The sequence below is a fragment of the Neofelis nebulosa genome, chromosome 15 (assembly GCF_028018385.1).
Source record: "Neofelis nebulosa isolate mNeoNeb1 chromosome 15, mNeoNeb1.pri, whole genome shotgun sequence".
Classification (NCBI taxonomy): domain Eukaryota; kingdom Metazoa; phylum Chordata; class Mammalia; order Carnivora; family Felidae; genus Neofelis; species Neofelis nebulosa.
Genome location: NC_080796.1, coordinates 10,730,118 through 10,754,772, shown reverse-complemented (window position 1 = coordinate 10,754,772; position 24,655 = coordinate 10,730,118). Strand labels below are relative to the sequence as shown.

The following is a 24,655-nucleotide window of genomic DNA, read 5'->3' as shown; positions in this document are numbered from 1 at the left end:
ATTCTCCATTTTCTTATCGTTTAGCATCAGGTTTCAAGCGTTGCTTTTGAACCCGCTGCAGCGATAGCCTTTCTAACACCTTCCGCAGGGCTGGGGAGCTGGCAGGAATTACGGTCGCTCCTCCCAGTAAAGGGGTAAGGGAGATACCGTTCGCCTTACCTCGGATATAGGCCAACGCCAACTTCCTGCATCTCCGCATTACAGACGGTGAAGGAGTTGCAGATCACCTGCAAAAACAAGGGGAAACACCACCAGGATTACCAGAGTCACCTAAGGAAAGTGGCAGGCGAGAGAACAGAAATTTCCAAAAGAAAATGCAGGAGTTTAATGCTTTTAGTAGCTGCTTTGGAAAGATCCAAGCCAAACGTGGATGCTCTTTCACTTGCAAAAGAATGTACCTGGAACACACTTTCCACAGGAATGTCAGGTGGGTAAGTGCAGAAATGTCAACAACCTGCACAAAAATTCAGGCTTAAACCAGCACAGGGCCTATTAATTTCAGTCTAATCCTCTCCCCCGAAGTTACACAGTTACATGAAAGGTTCAAATTTCAGAATACACATAATCAATTTACTGAGAACCAGACTCCTACCACATTGGATTTTTTCCCTCAAACTGCCTGCAGTTTCCAGATACTGTGTATCTGATGAGTAACAGCAGCCTGTCTTTCTCCTACAAAGAGGGAAGTACACCCCGAGAGAGCCTGTGATCTGAGCGGGCGGGCCACAATGCGCTCAGAAAGTCCTTCCGTCAAGCCACAGCATTTTCTAGGCGTGCGGGATGCCTCAGAGTAGATAGCATGGTCTTATACCCAACGGGGGTGGTGGGGCAAAAGGAATAAAAGATGGAATCACTGTGCTCAAGGGACCTCAAAGCCTATGGACAGCCACCCAGAATCATGAGAAGAGCCTTGACTTAGAATCAGAAAATCTAGATCCTGGCCACACATCGCTGTCTCAGGCAGGTGCTGGGGATGAGGAGTGAAGAAATTAAACAAAGATCCTGCCTTCATGAAGCTTAAATCCTAGTGGGGGAGACAGATAAAAACTCAGATAGAAAAATGTCACAGGTGAATAAAAGCTAAGGAAGAAACAAGGCCAAGGGACAGAGGAAAAAGTGCTCAGGAAAGCTCTTTAGCATAAGGTGACATTTAAACAGAGACCTAAGAAGCTGTGGAAATGAAATGTGCATATTGGAGTGGTGAAGGTTCGTGTCAGGAGAAAGAGCAAGTGCAAAGGCCCTGAGGTGTGAATATCCTTAGGTATAGAGTAACAGCAAGAAAGCTGGCATGGGCAAAGCAGAGTGAGGGAGAAGAAGAGGGGGTAAGATATGAGATCAGAGAGGCAGCTAGATCTTGTATGGATTTAGAGCCACATCTAAATTTTATTCTAAACGAGTCAGAAAGCCACTGGGTTGCTTCTGAGCCAAGGCATGAATGGATCTGATTTCTGTTTAGAAAGGATCACTCTCCTGTGATGTAGAGAATGGGGCTATAGGAAGACAAGGCCGGAAGGAGAGGAAATGAGCAGCCCCGTGAGACTGGAGGCCGGGGGTGCCGGTGGCAGAAGCGGGGGGCTGTGAGTGGTGCTGCTAACAGGATTTGCTCACGGACAGCCTACATGGGAGCAGCAAGAGCCACGGATCGGGTTCGAGCGTGGGCCGGAATGAGATTACAGTTGCCATTCGTTAACACGAGGAAGGCTGTAGAAGAAACAGGTGTGACTGCGGGAGGCCGGGGGCGAGGCCGGGGGCGAGTCCAGTGGCTCTGTTTAGCCGCGCTCAGTCTGAAACGGCCCGTCACACGTCCCAGCCGAGGCTGCGTATGCACGAGCACCCAGAGTTCAGGGCACCCGCGGGGCCGGAGACGGACATTTAGGACAAAACAGAGCAAAGCCCATCAAGGAGAGTGTAGACTCGAGAGGAAGCGGGGACTACAAAGAGACGCTGACTTCCTGTTATAGTTTCTGTAAAGGGCAAAACAAGTGACGACGAATTTCTCTAGATCAGGTTTATATGAAAGATGTCATGTACGAAAGAGCGTTCGGTCCTTTGAGACCCTTCCAACTGCTCTAAAGAGCTCTTCCGTGAAATGTAGAGCAACCTATGGCTTGGCGTTTCCTCTAAAAATCTGATCAAACTGCAGTTTCCAATCAGGAAATAAACTGGTTGGTGCACACGCACATATTTGGAACACATACTGGTTAAGTTGCTTTAAGGGCATGTGTTTCACATTAAATTGCAAGAGAGTACCGTCTGTACATATTTATGCATAAAATGGAGGGTGGAAAGATGGGACAAAAGATCCTGTGTTTTCTTTTTGAAACTTTAAACATTAAATGGGTGTGAATTTGGGGGTGGGGAACAGGAACTTTAACACTTATGTTTAAAGCATAATCAGGACTTTACCAAAAGTAATCCACCAATGAAAAACCAGATCAGACAGATCTAATTTGTTAACTTTTGGATCAAACCAAAATGTAAACATCTTTCCTGCACCATACAGCACACGAGAGGCTCTTCCAAAATCAGTTTACTCTGACGGAATTTTTAAAAAGAAAGAGCTAACAAGGGGAAATGTCAGCTTGCTGTGTCTTCCTCCAGGAAACTTCCCGATCCCTCGGACTTAGCCACTTACTCATCTCTTCGTGGCATTTCTCACACGGGGTCATCATGCACCCATTTACTCAGCACCACACACACCTATGGGTGTAAAATGCACACAGGGCAGTGTTGGTGGTTCCTTACGTGCAAGACACTTCTAAAGGGTTTTCTGATGGATGGATGGTTGTGTGGGTGTGGTCCTCAGTGTCCCCAGAGGGTCACTGTCTAGAACAAGGGTTGGAGAAGATGCCAGAAATCACAGGCACCCGGTAGGTGAGGAAGAGAGATGGATGTCTGTGCTCTGACAAGGAGTAAGAAGTTAACCTTCCATTTCTCTTGTCTTTAGCCATCCAATCTCTTGACATCCCTTTGTGCATTCTCTCTCTCCACTCTAGCTCACCTTCTGTTTTATCCTCTTTTCCATTAGTCCACTGGATGACAGGCTTACACATCAGAAGAGCACAAGGGGCTGTTTGGTCCTCTGCTTAAAATGCCAAGGGCCTGAGGGGCACCCGGGTGGCTCAGTAGGTTAAGCGTCTGACTTCGACTCAGGTCATGATCTCACGGCTCATTAGTTCGAGCTCTGCACTGGGCTCTGGGCTGACAGCTCAGAGCCTGGAGGCTGCTTCGGATTCTGTGTCTCCTGCTCTCTCTGCCCCTCCCCCGCTCATACTCACTCTTTCTCTCTCTCTCAAAAATAAACATTAAAAAAAAAAATGCTAGGGGCCTGGTACACAGGGCACAAAATAACTGTGCAAAATGAATGAATGAATGATAGTCCCCACATCTCTTGCATTATCTTTTCCTTTGTTTACTTTCCTCCCTTCTTTTCCTTTTCCTGTCTTCACTGGTACCAGTCGGCTACCCTCCTCTCTCATTTCGCCTCACTCCACAATAGAGGTAGGAGATTTTAAATTTCTACTGAACAAATTCCAGACAAGTTCCTCATTCATATTATTCTGAGAGGCGCTGAGTGCTAGTGTTCCTGAACTAAAACAGTTTAACTTTTTGCCCACTCTCACTTTTTTAAAATATATATTTTTAAATATTTATTTATTTTGAGAGAGGGAGGGAGAGAGAGAGAGAGAGAGAGAGAGAGAGAAGCAAAAAGAGGGAGAGAGAGAGAATCCCAAGCAGGATCCTTGCTGTCAGTAAGGAGCCCAACACACAGCTCGAGCCCATGAACTCTGAGATCATGACCTGAGCCAAAATCAAGAGTCAGATGCTCAACAGACTGAGCTACCTGCCTAAGCATGCCTGCCTACTCCCACTTTTATTAAAAATATTGATTTCACTCACTAGTATATCCTTATGTGCTCAAGTGAAAATCTGAGAATGAAGGAATTCATTCTTCAAATAAAAGAATGGAAATAAAGTCCAGAAATAAAAGTTTAACCACTTTTCAAAGCATTTCTTTGTATAAACTGTTTTCTTGGGGAATTACACAGGTTAAATAACCAATGAATGAATACTTCACACAAAGATGCCTTTCAAAAAGCATATTATAGGGTGCCTGGATGGCTCAGTTGTTTAAGTGTCCAACTCTTGGTTTCAATTCAGGTCATGATTTCACGGTTCACAGGTTGGAGTCCCATGTCAGCTCTGTACTGGCAGCACGGAGCACACTTGGGATTCTCCCTGTCTCCCTCTCTCTCTGCCCCTCCCTCCCCGCTCTAAATAAATAAACTTAAAAAAAAAAAGCATATTACTGGGATTATTTCAATAAAAAAGCAATTAAGTTAAAAAAATTCTTTCTAAAACCTGTTGGATTATTACTTTAAAATATTTACTATGACATAAAATTATAACACACGTTTAAGTTATCTTATAATTATCAAATATAGCTATGTATACTCTTCACAATATTTCTTTTGAAATATTCAGAAGCCTTCATAACATAACACTGTAGCCTTTCTATATAGTAAAATTCTAGTGAGCTAGCACAAATGATCGCTGAACCTCTGTATTTTGTAAAAACAACTAAAGTAAAACTTTAAATGTTCTATGAACCATGATAAAAACTCTCAACAAAGTAGGTTTAGAGGAATGTACTTCAACATAATAAAGACCATATAGGAGATACACACAGCTAACATCTTACTCAATGGTGAAAAACTGATAGCTTTTCCCCTAAGATAGGGAGCGAGACAAGGATGTCTACTCTCACCACTTTCATTTGTCATAGTACAGAAGTCCTGGCCACAGCAACAGAGAAGAAAAAGAGATTAAAGGCATAAAAATTGGTAAAAAAGTAAACCTTCACTATTTCTAGATGACATAATACTATTTACAGAAAACTCTCAAGATTTCACCTAAAACCTACTAGAACTTATAAATGAATTCAGAAAGGTTGCATGATACAAAATCAACATATAGAAATCCATTAACCTTCTCTTCATTATTAGTGTATAGAAAGAGAAATTAAGAAAACAATCCCATTTACAATCACACTAAAAAGAATAAAATACCTAGGAATAAACTTAAAAAGATAAAAGACACATACTCTGAAAACTATAAAACACGGATGAAGGAAATTGAAGACAACACAAACAGAAAGTTATATGTTCATCGATCTGAAGAACAAATACTGTTAAAATGTCCACACTACCCAAAGCAATCTACAGATTTAATGCAATACCTATCAAAATTCCAACAGCATTTTTCAGAGAATTAGAACCAACAATCCTGTAATTTGTACGGAAAGACAAAAAACCCAAATAACCAAAGCAATCATGGAAAAGAACAAAACTGGAGGTATCACAATCCACAGTCCCAGATTTAAAGATATTCTACAAAGCCGCAGTTATCAAAACAGTATGGTAGTGCCACAAAAATCGACACATAGAGCAATAGAAAAGAACAGAGAACCCAGAGACGAATCCACAATTATATGGTCAAGTGATCTTCAGCAAAGCAGGAAAGAATATCCAATGGGAAAAAGACAGTCCCTTCAAAAAATGGTGGTGGGAAAATTGAACAGCTACATGCAAAAGAATGAAACTGGACCACCTAGTTACACCGTACAAAAATAGAAGTTCAAAATGGATTAAGGACCTAAATGTGAAACCTGACACCATAAAAATCCTAGAAGAGAGTGTGGGCAGTAATTTATCTGGCATCGGCTGTAGCAACATTTTTCTAGATATGTCTCCTAAGGCAAGGGAAACAAAAGCAAAAATAAACTATTGGGACTACATCAAAATAAAAAGCCTCTGCACAGTAAAGGAAACAATCAACAAGACTAAAAAGCAAGCTACTGAGTGGGAGAAGTATTTGCAAATGACATAGCAGATAAAGGGTTAGTATCCAATATATACAAAGAATTGATACAACTCAACACCCAAAAAACAAATAATCCAGTTAAAAAATGGGCAGAAGACATGAATAGGCATTTCTCCAAAGAAGACATCCAGGTGGCAAACAGATACACGAAAAGACGCTCAACATCACTCACCGGCAGGAAAATACAAATCAAAACTACAATGAGCTATCACCTCACACCTGTCAGAATGGCTGAAATTAAAACACAAGAAACAAGCGTTGGTGAGGATGTGGAGAAAAAGGAAAGGAAACCTCGTGTGCTGTTTGTGGGAATGTGAACTGGTGCAGCCAATGTGGAAAAGTAAAAGTATGCTCAAAACAAATATGGAGTTTCCTCAAAAAAATTAAAAATAGAACGACCACATGATCCAGTATTTCCACTGCTGGGTATATACCCACAGAATATGAAAACACTAACTCAAAAACCTATGTGCACCCCTATGTTTATTGCAGCATTATCTATGGTAGCCAAATTATGGAAGCAGTCCAAGCGTTCGCTGGTTGGTGAATGGATAAAGAAGCAGTGGTATGTATATAATGGGATATTACTCAGCCATCAGAAAGAACGAAATCCTGCCATTTGCAATAACATGGATGGATCATGGAGAAATAATGCTAAGTCAAATGAATCAGTCAGAGAAAGACAAATACCATATGATTTCACTCATATCTGGAACTTAAGAAACAAGGCAAATGAGCAAAGGAGGGAAAAAAAGAGACAAACCAAGAAGGGGAGGTGGGCAGGGGGCTAAGAGAAGTAGGTGAAGGGTATGCACTTCTCAGGATGAACACTGGGTAACGTACAGAAGTGCTGAATCACCATGTTGTACATCTGCAGCTAATATGATACTGTGTGTTAACTACGCTGGAATACATATATGTATATATATTCATTCTACAAACCAAATTCTTATGTCATGTGGTTCAGGTTCTAGGTCCAGAACCTGACGTTTGTGTTCTGGGATTAAAAGTTCCCCTGCAGCAATCATACCAACACGCAGGTGAACACTTCAGAGAATTATCTTACACACATGTTTAAAGTTCACATTTTTCTTTAAATTTTCTGAATTAGAAGCTTTTTACTGTAGCAGAAGATAAATGAAGGCATTTGAGACAGTAGGGAAAATCGCCGACATACCATTACCTCTTAACGGCGAAGCTGAACAGCCGTAAGAAAACGAACAGCCCGTTGCAAACAGAGTAATTCGACCCCATAGCAGAAGGAGACATCCACTTCCCAGCACCCCCTCGCCCTAATTACTCATTTCTACAAAGAACTTGGTCTGTGTGCAAGTAGCTATAGCTGGCTTCTAGCCTACTCTAAAGAATGCTTTCAATTTCAAAAAATATTAACTTTAAAACATTTATAACAAAAGGGAACTCAGTTTCTAAACACAAACATAAGGCAGTTTCCTCAAAGACCATCTGCAACTCCTTTATAATTTCTCTATTTAAGGCATAAGTACAGTGTTCAGGACACAGAAGTCTGACACACAGAGTTCATTAATTAGAGAGGCTAAGGTAAATTTTCAAAAGAGAGCTTACTGTATTTATTTTATTGGGGCCTGTGCACAGAAGGAAAGGAAGGCGGGAGAGCTGGCAGAGATGAAAACCAAAAGCAGAGGTTTTTGTATAAAATAACCACCCCCACCCCCCACCCCCACCCCCAGCACTATTAATTCTCTGCCTTTAGAAGCATGCTCAGTGTTTCAGTCAGGGTACCTTTTTCTCCTCCACGGCAACTGACATTTTACTAAACACGGAATTATTTTTTTAAGTCTTCTTATAAACCGCAAGAGACTTAAAATTGTACCCCCCCCCCGCCCCGATCCCTCCTATCTGCGTGGCAGACACTGAACCATCTTCCATGATTCAACCCAGGCCTTCCCTGATATCCTGCTCCTGCCTTTGGTCACTGGCTTACACTCTTTCCCTGGGCCTGAAAACGGGCGGTCTGCAGTCCACACACCAGCTCGGGAAGGAGGTGCGCTCAGGCATGAAGAGGCAGCACTTCTCAGAGGACAAAAAAATCACAAATTCCCAAATTCACAAAAGCGTTCCAGGTTTACAACAGTAAGGATCGTTATGGCATCTTCTCGATTTCAGACTTTAAAAATCAATCCCTAGGGGCATCCGGGTGGCTCAGTGGGTTGAGCATCCGGCTCTCGATCTTGGCTCAGGTCATGATTTCATGGTTCATAGGATCGAGTCCCGCATCAGGCTCTAAGCTGACATCATGGGGCCTGCTTGGGATTCTCTTTCTGTCTGCCCTTTCCCTGCTTGCTCTCTCGTGCTCTCTCTCAAAATAAACACTTAAAAAAATCAATCAATAAAACCATTAGTGCAATATATCTTCCCTTTGTTGGGAAATAGCTGGAGAGCCTCCACATTTCATCCATGGAGGCTGTGAGCAGGTGTGCTCAGGGCCCGTCGCTGTGCTGCACAGCCAGCCTCATGGAGTCTGATCTCACGGAGTTTCTTCTGGTTTCTGTCGTAGGCCATCCGTTTGCAAACGTAATGGACGACTGGCTGAAGACAGCAAGTGAGGATGTTGGAAAAATGATGGCAAGCGAGGAGGAACATAAAAATGATAATTTTATAAACTTGACTCAAGGTGTTCCGTTATAATGACTTTTATCTGGTAGAAATTCTTACAAACCACCTCAAGATGTTTCTAGTATTTAGAAAATGCTAGAAGGAGAACATATAATCTTATTTTTAGCAGATGGCATGAAAACTATTGACGTCTTCCACGTGTTATTTAAAATGTGCTTGCACCTCGCCACCTAGAACCTTCCCTTACCTTGTCACTTAGAAACAGACATGAAAATTATAAAATTTAATACCCTATCTAGTTTTCTAAATAGTAGAAAGAATGGTAAACATCAACTTATAAAAGTACAATGCTAAGGCCCAAACCAAAAATATTCACTTAAACATTTATATAGCATTATAAATGATGCTTTTTTGAACAAAACTAATTTAAAGCAAATTAAGCCACGTATGCCTCTTGTTAAGTGGGAAAAGTAAAAATTTGCCCTTATATTATGCGAATATCATTAAAGATTCTGAAAACAGGGGCGCCTGGGTGGCGCAGTCGGTTAAGCGTCCGACTTCAGCCAGGTCACGATCTCGCGGTCCGTGAGTTTGAGCCCCGCGTCAGGCTCTGGGCTGATGGCTCGGAGCCTGGAGCCTGTTTCCGATTCTGTGTCTCCCTCTCTCTCTGCCCCTCCCCCGTTCATGCTCTGTCTCTCTCTGTCCCAAAAATAAATAAAAAACGTTGAAAAAAAAAATTAAAAAAAAAAAAAAAGATTCTGAAAACAATGAAAGCCAAGTAAAAAATAAAATGATCTAACTTGAGAACACTTCTTACCACGTCCTGTATCACAACATACTTGGACATGTGTCCCAGACCCTCTATATTCAAGTACTAACTGTTCCCACAACTGTGATGGTGTTGGTCAGATTTCCAGCTGTGGTCACAAACAGCGCACGCTAGACACACAAAATACTCAACAACGACTTGCAAAAGCTAAAATCAACATTGAGGCCAGTATCATAAGCGAGGGAAGAACAGTCATACGATTGCGTTTCCTGCTTTAAATCCTTCCCGAGGTCAAGCGACCCAATGTCAGCAAGTGAGGATTCACAAAATGAAGCCCTCTTGGACGACAGGTCTTCCAAAACCCACCCACGCTCTCCTATTTCTAAGGGCTTTCCTCACAGCAGAACCCATTATCTCTTAAACAACTGTCCTTGAGAACAGAAAGCAAAAACAGGAATGATATTCACTAATTTGTCCATTTTCTTCATGCTCCCCCTCAGGATATTCCCTGGCATCCTACGTCCTTAGAACTCGGCTGATGAAAACAGCACTTGCAAAAGAGGTCTGTCGAGTAGGTATAAAAGTATAAAAAGCTCTTAACATGGTTTCCATTGTTTAATTTTCCTCCCACATCCCGAGGCTCGGAAATACTGATACTCTTAAATAATTTATTATAGGATATCGTTATAGTTTCCATAGGTCTGCCATAAGCATCCTTCCTGTCAAACATTTCGTGCAGCCACGCTCCTGTCCAGAAAGTTTATTATCGCAACGAACCCAACTTTCCCTCCCAGATAACACTTAAAGATTCGTTTGTTCAGCTTGAGTCTCTGAAAACGTTCTCTTACGTGATAATCTAGTTTTGTTATTCTTTTTCCACGTAATTGAAGCAAAAACCTACCCCCCAGGCGTGCCAGCACTCTCCACTCTAATTTTTGTTAGTTCTAGTGCTAAAATGCTAAACGAAGTATGCTGGGTGAACCACCTGACGAAGGCTGAACTGGATACGGCAGAGGGCGGCTCAAATCATCTGTGTTTCCCTCAAGTTAATGGAGAAAAAAACTACAGGAAACACGTTCCATGTGGAAGAGAAAACTGAACACGAACCAGCGAAAGATAAGTTCTAGTGTGAGCTGAGGTTACGCTACACACAAATTTAGGTGGGTACTCTCCCCAGGAGCAGTTGTGCCCGGCAAGGGTTTGTCACCCTAGTCATACCTGACATCTCAGGGAGCGCAGCCCCAGGAGCACGTACGTCACGTCACACGAAGTGTGCGTGACTCATCTACAAGCCGCATGGGCACGAGGTGTCTGGGGGGCTGGTACCCAGGCCTGTTTCCGGCCGGCAGTGGCAGTAGACAAGGGGGCACCTCAGTGGGTCAGTCCTTCTGGGGTGGCCCACGCACACCCAATCCCTGACGGTGCACACACGGGTAGGAGACAGGGAAGGATGGACAGGGGCCGGACAATGGTCACAACTCTATGCAGGGCAGAGTCTACAAGGAATTAGCCTCTGAGGTCAGACAGCCCCACTTATGATCTCCCAGGGGGACTCCTCTGTTCTCAGGAACACAGAAGGAAGGAAAGCAGAACATGAATCGTGGCTTCAGTCCCACCTCCCAGCCCCCATTTCTCTAGAGGTAGCTCATAATCAGCAGCCCCCCTTGCTTCCTTCCAGCCACTCTTACAGCCAGCCAGGCACACAAAACAAACGGGTGGGATTTGTAGTTGACTGTCCGCCTCTTTGGGCAGCACAGTCAATACACAGATGGCACTCTCCCCAGCCTCTCTCCAGACTAGATTCCTGAGCCAGCTGCTGGAGAAAACACTGTCGCACCGCCCCTGCACCATTTCAGGGGTGACCTACAGAGATTCCTAAGGGAGGACGCCTCCCCCTGTTCAGAGTTCATCAGAACATGGAGAGGAGGGAATTTGGAAAAGCAGATTCAATGCATCTTTTCTTTTTTAATATCCACCACAGAAAGTAAAGGTTGACAAACTCTTTTTTGGTGAGTGTGTATTTTTTTTATGTTTATTTATTTTTGAGAGAGAGAGCAAGCGCACACAAGTGGGGTAGGGGCAGAGAAAGAGGGAGACAGAGGATCCAGAGCAGGCTCTGCACTGACAGCAGCAATCCCGATGCGGGGCTCGAACTCGCAAACTGTGAGATCATGACCTGAGCCGAAGTCAGATGCTTACCCGACTGAGCCACCCAGGTGCCCTGACAAACTCTTATTAACTAGTTTGTGGGGCTCCCGAGTAAGAGCAAAAGAAAAGCACGGGTTTTAAAAAACACAGGCAAACCCTGACCTAGGTGGAGGCTGACCGCTGAGTTTGGATCTGGTCCCGACCTAATCTTCTCGTTTTCGTCTCTTCTCTTGCCTGCTCGTGCTGTCCTCTGCACTTTTCGCTCTTCCCACCTCGTGTCTCTGCAGGGCAGGCCAGCCCCTGTGCCTCGATGTCCCCCACCTTTCTTCATCTACTGAATTCCCATGACCCTCTGAGGCCCAGCTCAAAACCCTCCTCTTGGGGGAGGCCTTCCGACTCGCTGGGGGAGGGAGGCTCTGCGGCCTGTGCTCCTGAGCTTGCCCACGAATCCACTCCCACATCCTGCACCGTATGAACAGCCATTTCTTCGCATTCGAGTTCCCAGAGGGTCGGAATTCTGTTTCATTACTTTCCCCCGCCACCTGGACTCACACTGGCCTGACACGCTGAGTGTGCTCAAAGTGTCTTTGCTCAGTAAACGGCTGCAGACAGAGTACGTTCAATACCAGTGACTTTGTGAGCCTTTGTGACGTCTCTATAGCATTGTTAATAAACCAAGGCAATCGCTATTCTGCAGTAGAAAGAGAAATCTCTTCTTGTTCTCTTTCCCTCCTTCCTATCTCTCCCCTTCTCCATTCCTCCCTACAACAAGCACTCACTCAGTGACCTACACAGACCGGATTCTGGAGCTACAGGAAGGTGCCAGTAAGAACCAAACCCTGCCCTCAGGGACTCTGATGCCAGCAGGGCAGACAGAGGCATGAGGCAATAAATCACGTGCAAACTGCACCAGAGCCCAGCACGGGGGTCAGTAGCTCAGCTGGGACAAGTCAGGGAAGGCTCCTTGAAGAGGGGACGCCAAACGAGGTACTTGCAATCTGGAATCGCAAGGATAACCCTTATGTGACACAGTGGGGAAATGTCAACCTAATTACATATCCTGGAAAATGTTTTCCTTAGATCAAAGAAAGTTGGCATAAACTTACTACCCATATAGATTACACTCTGGCTCCCAAAAGTTGAAGGTGGTGACATCTGATAATAGCAGACGTTACAAAAGTAAACAGTGAGAAGTAAAAGGAATAGAGACGCCGGGTTTGGCCACGGCTTGTGGAACAAAATGTCTGCCGCGCTCCTTGGTTTAAGAAAATCTTACAAACGTCTAAAATGTGTCCTGTTCTGGGGCGCCTGGGTGGCTCAGTCGGTTAAGCATCCGACTTCGGCTCAGGTCATGATCTCGCACTCCGTGAGTTCGAGCCTCGTGTGGGGCTCTGTGCCCACAGCTCAGAGCCTGGAGCCTGCTTGGGATTCTGTGTCTCCCCCTCTCTCTGCCCTTCCCCCGCTCAGGCTCTGTCTCTTTCTCTCCCTAAAATAAATGAAGATTAAAAAACAAAACGTGTCCTGTTCTTATTCCACGTCACTGGAAGTGGAGAGGAGGGAACAGGCAGAGTGATGTTGAAGACAGTAGCGCCTCAAAAGCCACGATGCACCTCTTTGTGTGAAGAGCCAGGGCAGGTTGGGGGCACCTGGTGGGGAGCGCCGTCTGGACCGGGTGTCAGGGGCGCAGGGACTCACGGCCCTCAGAGCTTTCCTCCCCCACCTGCTGAGGCCCTAGAAGTCACGCCACAGGACCCACCCTTTCCAACGAGGGGAAGCCCCCGAGGGCACCCGCCCCGCCTGGCCCTCCCCTGCGCTCATCCTGAAACACTTCTGGTTCATGGCGTCTCGGGGTCTCCAGCCTCCTCACGAGGGAGCTCCGAGAACAGTCCTCACTTCGAATGAGGAAGGGAGGGCGAAGGGAAATCAACTCGCTCTTTGTTCCAGGGCTCCGTCTTCACCTGCTCTCACCCAGCAGTGAAATTCAGTCGGTCAAAATAACCCTTGCAGCAGAGCACTCCGCCCTGCACTGGAGGAATTCTACACGTCAGGCCGGGAGAAGGGGGGGAGCGCCAGGCGAGGTCTGGAACGGGCCGTACCCGGCCCTCAGAACAGAGCTCTGTGCATTCATTTCTTCAGGGCCCGTTTATGTAGCCCGCAGAGTCTAGGCACTGGGAAGGAAGGAGGAAAGACCACCCCTTCCACATGTTTGCCTAGTGAAATGAGAAAAAAAAAACGTCACGTTTTTCTGTAATTCAGACAAATTTTAGCCTTTCTCGGCCAAGATTGTTTTCCTATTGGCCATATTTCTCTGTAAGTCGACCTGTCAAGAAGCAGGCTGCGGGAACACAGGAGGCCCTCTAAACGGTCAGATCAATTCAGAAGCGCAGGATTCTGCTGCTCGTCTGCGGCCCTGGGGGGCACGCTGGCCGCCCGCACCCTGATCGCCCGCACGAGGCCCTGATGGCGATTCGCGAGGCCAGCTGGAGACGTGCAGGAAGATGGATGGCCTTGGAATTTTCCACTCTCCCGCTGTCTGACTGCGGCCAGCCACCATTACCAAATTAGTGCCACAAAGGGGGGTATTCTCTCCCGGGGCAGGCGGGAAAGATAGATCAGCGACCCACAAGCAAGTGGCTAAAAAGGAAGAAAGAGACAATGAGACCCCGACGCCGTGGCACGTGAACGTCACGGGATTTACAGGTAGTCACACACGGAGCGATCAGAGAGAACTGAAAAGAATCCCTCCTCCCATCCCACCCCCCAAATAAGTTGTTTTCTCTCATTGTTCACCAAATGCCTTCTGCAGTCCCACTCGGCCACGTTTAAAGGCATTAGGGAGGATTTTTATGTGGGGTGCAACGTGCTAAGTTACACATGCGTCTGCACTTCTACATTACGGGCCAGTTAATTTTGATTAGGAAGAACCAGAAATAAGGAACGAGAATTTACCAGACAGCTACGAAGCAGAAAAGCTGGGAGAATTCAGTGAGACGCCAATGCACGCAGGCCCTGATAGGACGCTTGGTAAAGAGCAGCGAGAGTGTCATTACCAACATCCATCGCCTGGAAGATGCACTAGAGAAACTGTCAGAGGCACCATTTTATTGTGTTTCGCTAAGAAAAAGCATTAGCAAACTACGTCAGGCTATCGGCTATGCAATGGATTCCAACTCCAGGAATATAAAATTGTGAAAAAAAGGGGCGCCTGGGTGGCGCAGTCGGTTGGGCGTCCGACTTCAGCCAGGTCATGATCTCGCGGTCCGTGAGTTCGAGCCCCGCGTCGGGCTCTAGGCTGATGGCTCGGAGCCTGGAGCCTGTTTCTGATTCTGTGTCTCCCTCTCTCTCTGACCCTCCCCCGTTCATGCTATGTCTCTCTCTGTCCCAAAAATAAAAATAAAAATAAAAATAAATAAAAATAAAAAAATAAAAAAAATAAAAAAATAAAAAAATAAATTGTGAAAAAAATACACACTTTGGGATTCATGAAACCCGGTATGACCGTGTCTACCTCCATGTTTTGACAGAACATAAGCCACGCTCTGCGTAACTGACACCTAAGTGCAGGACGTCTGCGTCACCACAGCCACATCAGACTCCGAGCTCCCGACCAGCCCCCTGTCTCTCCGAGCTTCTCCCGCTATACAGACTGGACTGCTCTCCTCGACCCCTGGTATCGCCCAAACTCACTCACCCCTTCCAGTTCTCCCCTTCAGCGTCCTCTGAGTCGGCTGTCAGAAAGCAGACAATTGTAAGTCACTCCAAACCCAAACTACAACCTTGCTCTAATGTTACGTTGCTTATGCCAAGCTAATGGCCTTGCCAAATTTGGCTGCACGCGGGAGGTGACTTAATGCACATGTGTTCCCAGCATCTTCTTTCAATCCTGAGTTAAGCAGTGCAATTTCCCTTGGAACGGAATTTAAATTAGTTACTTTAAAGCCCACGTTCACATTTCTTTTTCCACTTACCACACAGCTCTCTCTAATTATCCAAGTGAAAGCACTTAGCAGGATAGTTTGGGTAGAGACGTGACAGATGGATTTCAAACCCAGTGACAAACCGTACAGACAGGTACTGAATGCTCTGGAACCTGAGTTGGCTACTTTTCACAGGGAGCACTGGCCTTGAGACGATCTAACATATAAGGGAATGGAAGAGAGATCTGTAAAGACATACCAAGAAACTATATATGGCAATCAAACAAACACGGGGAAGTTTTCTGCATCACATTTATTACCTTCTATTCCAAAAAGGGGACACTCCCCTAAAACACCAGCCAGAGTCCTTGGTGGTCAAGAGTCCACTGCATTCCTTGACTAGACAAAGATCTGAGAGTGACGTGTTCACTCAGTGATCATTTCTCCATGATGCAAAAACACTCTTCAGATTTTTTTTTGAGAGAGCGAGAGAAAGAGAGAGGGAGAGAGAGGGACAGCATGAGCAGGAGAGAGGGGCCGAGGGAGAGGAAGAGAGAGAATTTTAAGCAGGCTACATGCCCAGCACAGAGCGAGGGGCTCAATCCTACTACCCTGGGATAATGAACTGAGCTGAAATCAAGAGTCAGATGCTCAACTGACTAAGCCACTAAGATGCTCCTTTTCAGATCGTTTAAAAAAATACTTTTTCATGACTATAGAAAAATCATAACTATGCTGGTCTGGTCGTGAAAACTCCCCACTTCCTGTGCACTGTCCTTCATAATGACTGTTCCCGGTATTGCCTCCATGAAGAAAAAAAACACCTGAACTTCCTAACTTGTGAGACTCAACAGTTATACTACTGCTCACCATCACAAATAAAAGAGACAAGTTTTCCTTCTCTTGGGTTGTACACAGATTTAATTAGTTACTTAAATAAAAAAGTGAAACTCCAAGTGATTCTTTCACTCCAGTCTTCTTTTGTTCCCCCAACATCTACATGCAAAATAGAACATATCTGCTAAAGGAATCAGGGTTTGATAATTACAGGAAGCATCACTGAATTTACACATGTGAAGAAGTCTCCAACTTTGAATTCAGAGACAATGAAGAACGTAACAGTCCAAACAAGAATTAATCTGTTTCTGAAAAAACTTTAGTAAGTTATCAATGGGGAGAAAAGAAATGCTGGTTTTAAAGAAAACAATAGAAATGCTCCCAAGAAAAGATTATTATGGGAAAGCCTATTTGGAGGAGAAAAAGAAACCAGAGCATTATCTATAAAAGGTAAGCCTAAAAGAAGTGAGATGCATTTTTTCTCCATTTCCCAATCACCTTGAGAAGTGGAGAAAAAATGAAACCGAAGGAAACAAGGCACAACAAGAAGAGGCTTAAGAGAACAATGAGTTGACAACAAAAAAGTTACAAAGACTCACAGGAGTGAGAATTACTGACGGTCAGTATGTATTTGGATTATCATGAAGAAAAAGAGATTGACAAGAATTGAAAAGACACAATGATGTCACATGGCAGTCTCGTGACCTAGTTCAGCCCAATGAATCAGAAAGCTGATTTTCCCAAGCAAATGAATGAAGCTGAAGTGGCAGCTTAGAGATAAATGGGGAGGGAGCTGGTGATGGGGATCGCTGTCACCATCGTCCTAATCAAACTATGGAGAAGACTGTGATATTAGCTTCAGAGAAGCTCCTGTTAGTGACTAAGGCAAGGCGCCCTCCCGCTCCTAGCACAGCTAGAATTCTGGGCCCAAGAGACACCGAAAGTTGACACGTGCCAACAACAGGTTTTGCAGGATGGTGTAAACACTCCAGGTTTTTTTTTTTTTTCAACGTTTTTTATTTATTTTTGGGACAGAGAGAGACAGAGCATGAACGGGGGAGGGGCAGAGAGAGAGGGAGACACAGAATCGGAAACAGGCTCCAGGCTCCGAGCCATCAGCCCAGAGCCTGACGCGGGGCTCGAACTCACGGACCGCGAGATCGTGACCCGGCTGAAGTCGGACACTTAACCGACTGCGCCACCCAGGCGCCCCAAACACTCCAGGTTTTAACTGGGCTAAAGGAGACACGGCACTGGCTACGCACTGCAGCAGAGAATTGCAAAAACACTTCCTCAAATGGTGAGCCTCAACTCTCCAAATGTCCTCAATGGCACATAGAGTGTCCTGGCCCAAGAAAAGCCTTCGAACACATCCCACTGCCCTTCCTTATTCAGGGGTCAGTGCATACCTAGATGCTGTATCAAGATGAAGGTACTAAAAGTATCTTTAGTTTTCATAAGCCACTGGATTCCAAATGGAAAGGTAGTCATCAGATGGGGCAGGTAGCAATTAGAGGCTGAGCAGAAGGCTGCAAGAATCTAAAACAAAGGAACTCCATAGGCATGTAATCACGAAATCCCCAAAACATCCCAGAAAGTGATAAAAATACATACCTCTGGGTAAAGTGTTGTTATTTCCCCAAAGAGGAAGATAGTTAGACCTCTTTGGTCATAATATAAACTATTATCAGTGTATTCCGGAGAAAGAAATGAGGCAAGATGATATTCTTCTCTTCTTCCACATTTAAATTTATTTACCACATTGGGAACTTACTCACTACGTTGTCTGCACATGGACAGACTGGACTCCAACTATGAGAAATCTTTAAATTAACTAACAATATTTTCCAGGCTATTACTCTGAACAGAATAAGCAAAAGCAGCAAATCTCAAGATAACACGCTTACATATAGGGTTCAAAGCCAAAGAATGAATGGCAGCGGTAACAAAAACTGCTTGTGCTTTCCCAAAGCACATTCTGTGATTAGCTCTTTGTCCGTTCTTCAACCATAGTATTATATATCACAAATGAAGCCCAGAAGTCTAACACCAAGTAAGATTAAAATGTGTTTAGTTGGGGCACCTGGTTGGCTCAGTCAGTTAAGCATCTGACTTCGGCTCAGGTGATGATCTCACGGTTCGTGGGTTCGAGCCCCAGGTCAGGCTCTGCGCTGACAGCTCGGAGCCTGGAGGCTGCTTCGGATTCTGTGTCTCCCTCCCTCTCTCTGCCCCTCCCCTGCTCGTACTCTGTCTCTCTCTTTATTTCTCAAGAATAAAGATTTTTAAAAAATGTTTTTTAAACATTTAAACATTACAAAAACCTTTTTTTAAAAAAAGGTTAAAACGTGTTTAGCAAATTGCACCTTAAAAGCACAATAGAGCTTTAGAAAGACTTTCAATAATGATTTTTGTTGAAATAAAAAAAGCACTTTCTGTTTAACTTTTTGAGCCCAATAATCCTTTTCACCTTGAATAATCAGAAATAAAATAGCTAATGAATGTAAAACTTTTATGTGAAAAGAAACTGACGTGTGCATAACAGGCACCTTTCCACACTAACTCATTGCTGTGATTAAACCACAGATAAGTAGTCAGCGTCCTGAGGGATCAATGGTGTAATAAGGAAAAATACATTTCTCTCTTTCCTCTCCCTGTCATTGGCCCCAGCATAAACGTAGTATAAATATTTATAGTGGTCAAACACTGCTCATCTTTACCAGACAAGTGCTTAAAAAAATGGCGGCTAAAATGCAGTTGGAAAGCCCTTTCCTGGGGTGCCTGGGTGGCTCAGTAGATTAAATGTCTGACTCTTGATTTCGGCTCAGGTCGTGATCTCCCGGTTCGTGGGATCAAGCCCCAGGTCGGGCTCCTCGCTGACAGTTCAGAGCCTGCTTGGGATTCTCTCTGTCCCTCTCTCTCAAAATAAATAAAATAAACAAACAAAAACAAAAACAAATCCTCCCTTCCTGAGTTGCTTGCTACATGGCAATTACATAAATCAAGGACACAGATGGACATGAGACAGACATGGGAGTCAGTGTGGAACCAAGGCCACACGACAAGGTAAAGAAAGCGGAAGATCCTTCCGAGCTCACTTGCCCATCAGGTCATGGCTCTGTGTCACTCTCACATTCCCTCCTTTCTATTCATTTCTGTCACCGTCACCTGTCTTGGAGCTTCATGATTTCTTGCTTGCAATTTTCCAAGGTAGGCTCTCTGCCTGCCCATCCCACGGTCTTTCGTCAATCCACTCTTTAAACTGCCACCAGAAAAGAGAGATATGAGATCTACCCTGTGGCCACAGCATAAAGACAAAATTCTTCAGCAGGACATCAAAGGTCCTCCACAATGTGCCCTTGAACTACCTTTCCACCACACCCAACACTCACTGTGTGTTTCCGTTACACTGGCTTCTTTGCCATTCCTCTGTCGTGCCCTGTACTCAGTTTTATAGCTCTGTCCATATGCTTCCTATGTAAAAACTACTTTGAGGGGTGCCTGGGTGGCTCAGTCAGTTAAGCGTCTGACTTCCCCTCAGGTCATGATCTCAATGTTTGTGGGTGTGAGCCCCACCTTGGGCTCTGTGCTGACAGCTCGGAGCCTGGAGCCTGCTTCGGATTCTGTGTCTCCCTCCCTCTCTGCCCCTCCCTTACTTGCACTCTGTCTCTCAAAAATAAATAAGCATTAAAAATTTTTTTAAATACCTTGATCACTGTCTACGCTGCTCATAATTCTGTTCATCCCTCACGATACAACTGAAATGACACCTCCTTCAGGAAGCTTTCCTACACCCTATGAATTTTACTTCTTTATACTCTCATGGTACTTTATGCACGTGTTAGCTACAGCATTTACCACATTCTACTCCAAAGTGAAGCTAATTATGTAAAAGTGAATCTCTACGGCTACACTGTAAGTGCTGAACACCACACATCACACCTCATAAGCACTTTATGGCATTTATTTGCTTCTATGTCTTTTCTTTTCCAACAAACCATAAATTCCTGAGGTCATGATCTGTATCTCCCTTTAAAAAGTATTTCAAATGGGGGTGCCTGGGTGGCTCAGTCAGTTAAGCATCCAACTTCAGCTCGGGTCATGATCTCACAGTTCACTCTTATCAGCACAGAGCCTGCTTCAGATCCTCTGTCCTCCTCTGTCTCTGTCCCTCTTATGTCCCTCTGCTTATGTGTTCTTCCCCCACCCTCCCCCCCCAAATAAATAAATAAACTTAAAAATGTTTTAAATGAAAACTTAAATACATATTTACATGATATAAATATAACGCTTAATATAAATACATAATACGTAAATGTATAAGCACACGTATACTCTGCTTTTTGAAATTTCACATTACGCCACTTTGCTTTTACAAAAAAACCTATGTTAAAATTAGTGTCTGTTTTCACTAACCAGAAGAAATCTGAAGAAGATCTCCACTTTCACTGAAAAAGGCAAAAAGCGAAAATAGGGGTCAGGTGTTTATTTTTCAGGGAGCCGTTACAAGCCCCCACACCCCACCCGGGCCCCCAGCTGAGACAGCGCCCGCCCATCTCCCATCTCCCTCCCTGGGAGCTCACTACACTCAGCATCCCACCACCAGGATGGGCTGTCTGGGAGCATCTTTCTGTGTGTGTGTGTGTGTTTTTAACATTTATTTTGTGCATTTATTAGCAAGATGTGTCTTAAGATATCAGAAAAGCCCGAGAGGGTGTTTTTTGGCTCAGAGAATGCTCGAATTTTTTTCCATATAAATTAACTATAATTGCTTCTCCGTTTTACACCATTTCGGATTAGTAAAGATTTCATTAAAAAACGCTCTACTTTCAGATAGTGGGGAAAACCAGTATATTATACATGGAAGTATTTATAATGTACATCAAGGTTCCATTTACCTAGTACCCAATGAATAAACAGGATCACCCACACCTTGAGTATTGGTAGAACAAGACAATATCCCTTATGCTCCCGCCCACCTCATTCCTTCCTCATCTTCCGGAAGTAATCGCTATCTTAATTCTGTGTTTCTTATTCCCTTGTTTTTATAAAGTCTTATCCCATATGCATGTATCCCTAAACAACATATTGTTTAGTTTTGCATGCTTTTGGTTTCTTATAAACGGAATCATATCACATTTATTATTTTGCAAATTTTTTGTGTTTGTTTTTGCTTTTTAGCTCAACATTATGTTCGTAAGATTCACATATGTTGATGCATGTAGCTATAGTTCATTCATTTTCACTATCTAAGAGAACCTCTTGCAAATGAGCTCTGGGAGGCACACAGGAGAATGTCCACAGTAACACTGTTAACACAAAACACTGCAAATGACCCAAATGTTCATTATCAGGAGGCTACATAAATAAATCATGGTATTTTCTACACTTGCACCTGCTAATGTGTCTGGCATGTAGTAGGCCCTCCATAAATATTTTTTGGAATAGATAGACTTGAGGAAGAAAATATAAGTGACTTATCATGGCCTCCTCCTCTGAGCCCAGAACATGCTCAGATGCTCAGTAAACATCTGAGACATCCATCCACAAAATGTTGGCCCCTCAGGCTTGCAGTGGACAGATCGGCAGATAAACTGACAACACAGGCCATCTGAGTCGAGACAAGTAAGAGGACAAAATGGCAACTGTGACACATCTGCCTGCAAGAAACTCTACAGAGTGGATTTTCCGAGGGTATTAATTCTGCCTGCTCACTTCTGAGTTCCTATGCACCACTGTGGCTCACAGGCACCCCTCCCCCTGCCACTCCATCTTCTTTGCTAACCCCTCTTCAGATGAGTCTGCTCTGGTACACCTGGGAAGGATTTAGGGATGGGGCAAGAACTGACTTTTGATGTCCCATCGCTGCCCAGCGATATGAAGCTCTCAGTCCCATGATAATTACATTTTGTTAGACAATGATTTGTCTCTCACTGGGTCCCACTTGAACGTCGCGTATCCACTGTAAGGCAGTCAAGCCACCCTGCTTGTCTCTTTTTCATCATATTTGATGTCAGCTCTTCGGCAGAAACAACCCCCTAGAAAAATGATCACCATCCCAGTATGCTATTAGTCTCTTTTGCATTTTACTGAAATAGAAACTAATTCTCAGGATAACACTGATGGTGAAGATTCAGGGAAGACAAATTAGACCAAACCAAATGAGTATGTGTTTATCTGCAGCGTTGGCCAATCACTTTCAAAAGAACTGGGTGCAGAACATAATGAAAAGGCACTGAATCCAAAGGTAAAGAAAAGACTGCCAATGACAGACAAGTTTCCCCATGAAAGTGAGTATTATTCACATAAGTTCACCTCACTTTGACTTGACTTCATCCTTTTATCATGGTCGTAATTCAGACCTGAATATTTAGCTCCCAAAAATGAAAAAGGAAGGAAAGAAGGCAGGCAGGGAAAAAGCCATGATTCTGATGCAGCAGATGTAATAAAAATACAAATAAAGCCCACCCATCATCCTTCCCTTCATTTCTGTTTCCACAACTGAGTCTTCCTCCCTCCCCTTTCCCATCACCCCACCCCCCGCCCTCCGGCTCGCTCTCTCTTCTGTTTCTCTTGCTTCTCTTGGCAAAGACCCTGGGAAAGGATTAAAGCGGCCAGTCCTCACTCCTTAGATTCAACTTTTCTTTGGGCTTTTCCTTTCAAACGTGAACTACCATTGCACCGCAAATAACTAAACTCTTCCTTTTACACTCTGCATCTTTCCCAGGGTTGCTGCATTTCTGATACACGCTTGGGCTAGAGGACGCCCTCTGCTCGCATATACCACTACTATATTTGAGTAGACACAAACCAGACTTCAAGCAAAATGTTTCTGTGCTACCAGTAGAGTCTCCTCCACACACCTCAGCCCAATCCAGCAGCTTCCCTCACCTTTTGTCTACCTCTTCCCAAAGACCCTCACCAGCTTACTCATTAGTTAGCCTGCTTCAAACCAGGAGACCTGGAAAAGCCGTAACTTACCCTCTGCTAATTACTTTCCCTCTCAAGCCTTAGGAAGTAATGATGGAGAGCTTTACTTCAAACTTGATTTCATTCCAAAATGTAGAATTGTGTTTGTGGGTAAGAAGGACAGTATCCTTGCGAGAAAATGCCAGTCTAACGTTAGGGCCCATAACAGCCAAGGTAGGAACTCTGCATGTAATTATTACAGAGACTTTAGGAAGAGAAGGGAAACCAACGTTTTTTTAACAGCTACAGTGAGCCAGGGACCAAATGAGGTGTTTTCACACATTCCCTTATCTCTACAAAAGTTGGGAGGAGTTACTATCACCTTCATTTTGTAGATGAGGAGACAGGCTCAGAGGGGCCTGCCGGTGGTGTCAGATTCCGAATCCAGGTTTTTCTGATCCTCAGGCTCCAAAGCAGGAAAAGTTAAATCCGAAGGCACCTTCAGAGGGCTGAAGGCCACAAAACACCGTTCTGACAGCACACCCCGTGTGATGCACACTGTCTACCAAGCAAGGCCCTCCACGCCCCAGCCCCTGCTTCTTTCCTCACCTCCCCACCCTTTGCCATAAATCGCCCTTCCTCCAGTCGCACAGGACACCGTGAGGCTCCCCGAGTGCCAAGTGCCGTGTTGATGAATGGTTCTGTGCCTTTCCCCAGGCTCCTCCCTTTTTCTGAGATGCCCCTCCCCCTTGCTTCATCCATCTACCTCCTTCTCTGCGATTCAGCTCAAGGGTGGCCGCCTTCAGGGAGCCTTCCTCACCGCTGCCCTGATTTAGATGCTCCTCATACCTCTCCGTAGTACTTATTCTACTGACCACAGCTGCTCCTATATTTGTAGGTTTCTCCTACTAAGCTACAAAGTTACCCTTTTTAACTTTAGCATACAATACAATGCTTGGTCCACCAAGAAAGAAAATGGATGAATGACCAGAAACCACAGGGTAGCACACTGGAATTAAAAACCAGCATGGTGGAGTTCATGCCAGTACTTAAGCAGAAGCCAGACAGTCACCTGCCGGGACCGTAAGGATCGGCTGACAGTACTCGAGGGTCAGGGCTCCATGAGCCCTAACATCCATTCGGGCTCTGATGGTCTGGGGTTGCAGACTGCTGCCGATTGTGGTTTTCTGATGAGGACGAGCCAACATCTCGGAAGTAAGTGAGGCAGGATGGTGAGAGCACAGGTACAGGAGGCAGAAAACCTGGGAAACAGTCCTGACTACAGGCCTGACTTGGCCAGGTGTGACTTTAAGGGAGAGGAGTTTCTCCATTTGTAGAATGAAAGGGGAAGAGGTGAGTGGAGGTGACCAACTAGATGGCCTGTTACCCTATGTCTGAGAAATGTTCCCCGTTTTCCCGCCGTTCACGGTGTTCCCACGCGGCATGCCGATGCCCAAAGCCCTGTGCCTGCGCATCCCACACCTACGCTCCCTATGGTCTCATGGTTCCTCTTCTAAACAATAAGGTATAAGATGCAAAGAAAAAAAATGAGTAAAATCTACCTATTTTATTGACTGCAGTGGACAGGATACTTTTGAAA

At 44.7% G+C, this 24,655-nt stretch overlaps 1 protein-coding gene across 3 annotated transcripts in view; it reads right to left on the bottom strand.

The window, feature by feature from the left end:
* The window catches only part of SMYD3 (SET and MYND domain containing 3), a 701,652-nt gene that overhangs the window by 164,172 nt on the left and 512,825 nt on the right, over positions 1 to 24,655 (bottom strand). For all 3 annotated transcript variants that reach the window (XM_058701738.1, XM_058701737.1, XM_058701739.1), the window contains one exon: positions 160 to 227. In XM_058701738.1, the coding sequence (XP_058557721.1) occupies positions 160 to 227 (68 nt within the window). The remainder of the gene's footprint in view (positions 1 to 159; positions 228 to 24,655) is intronic.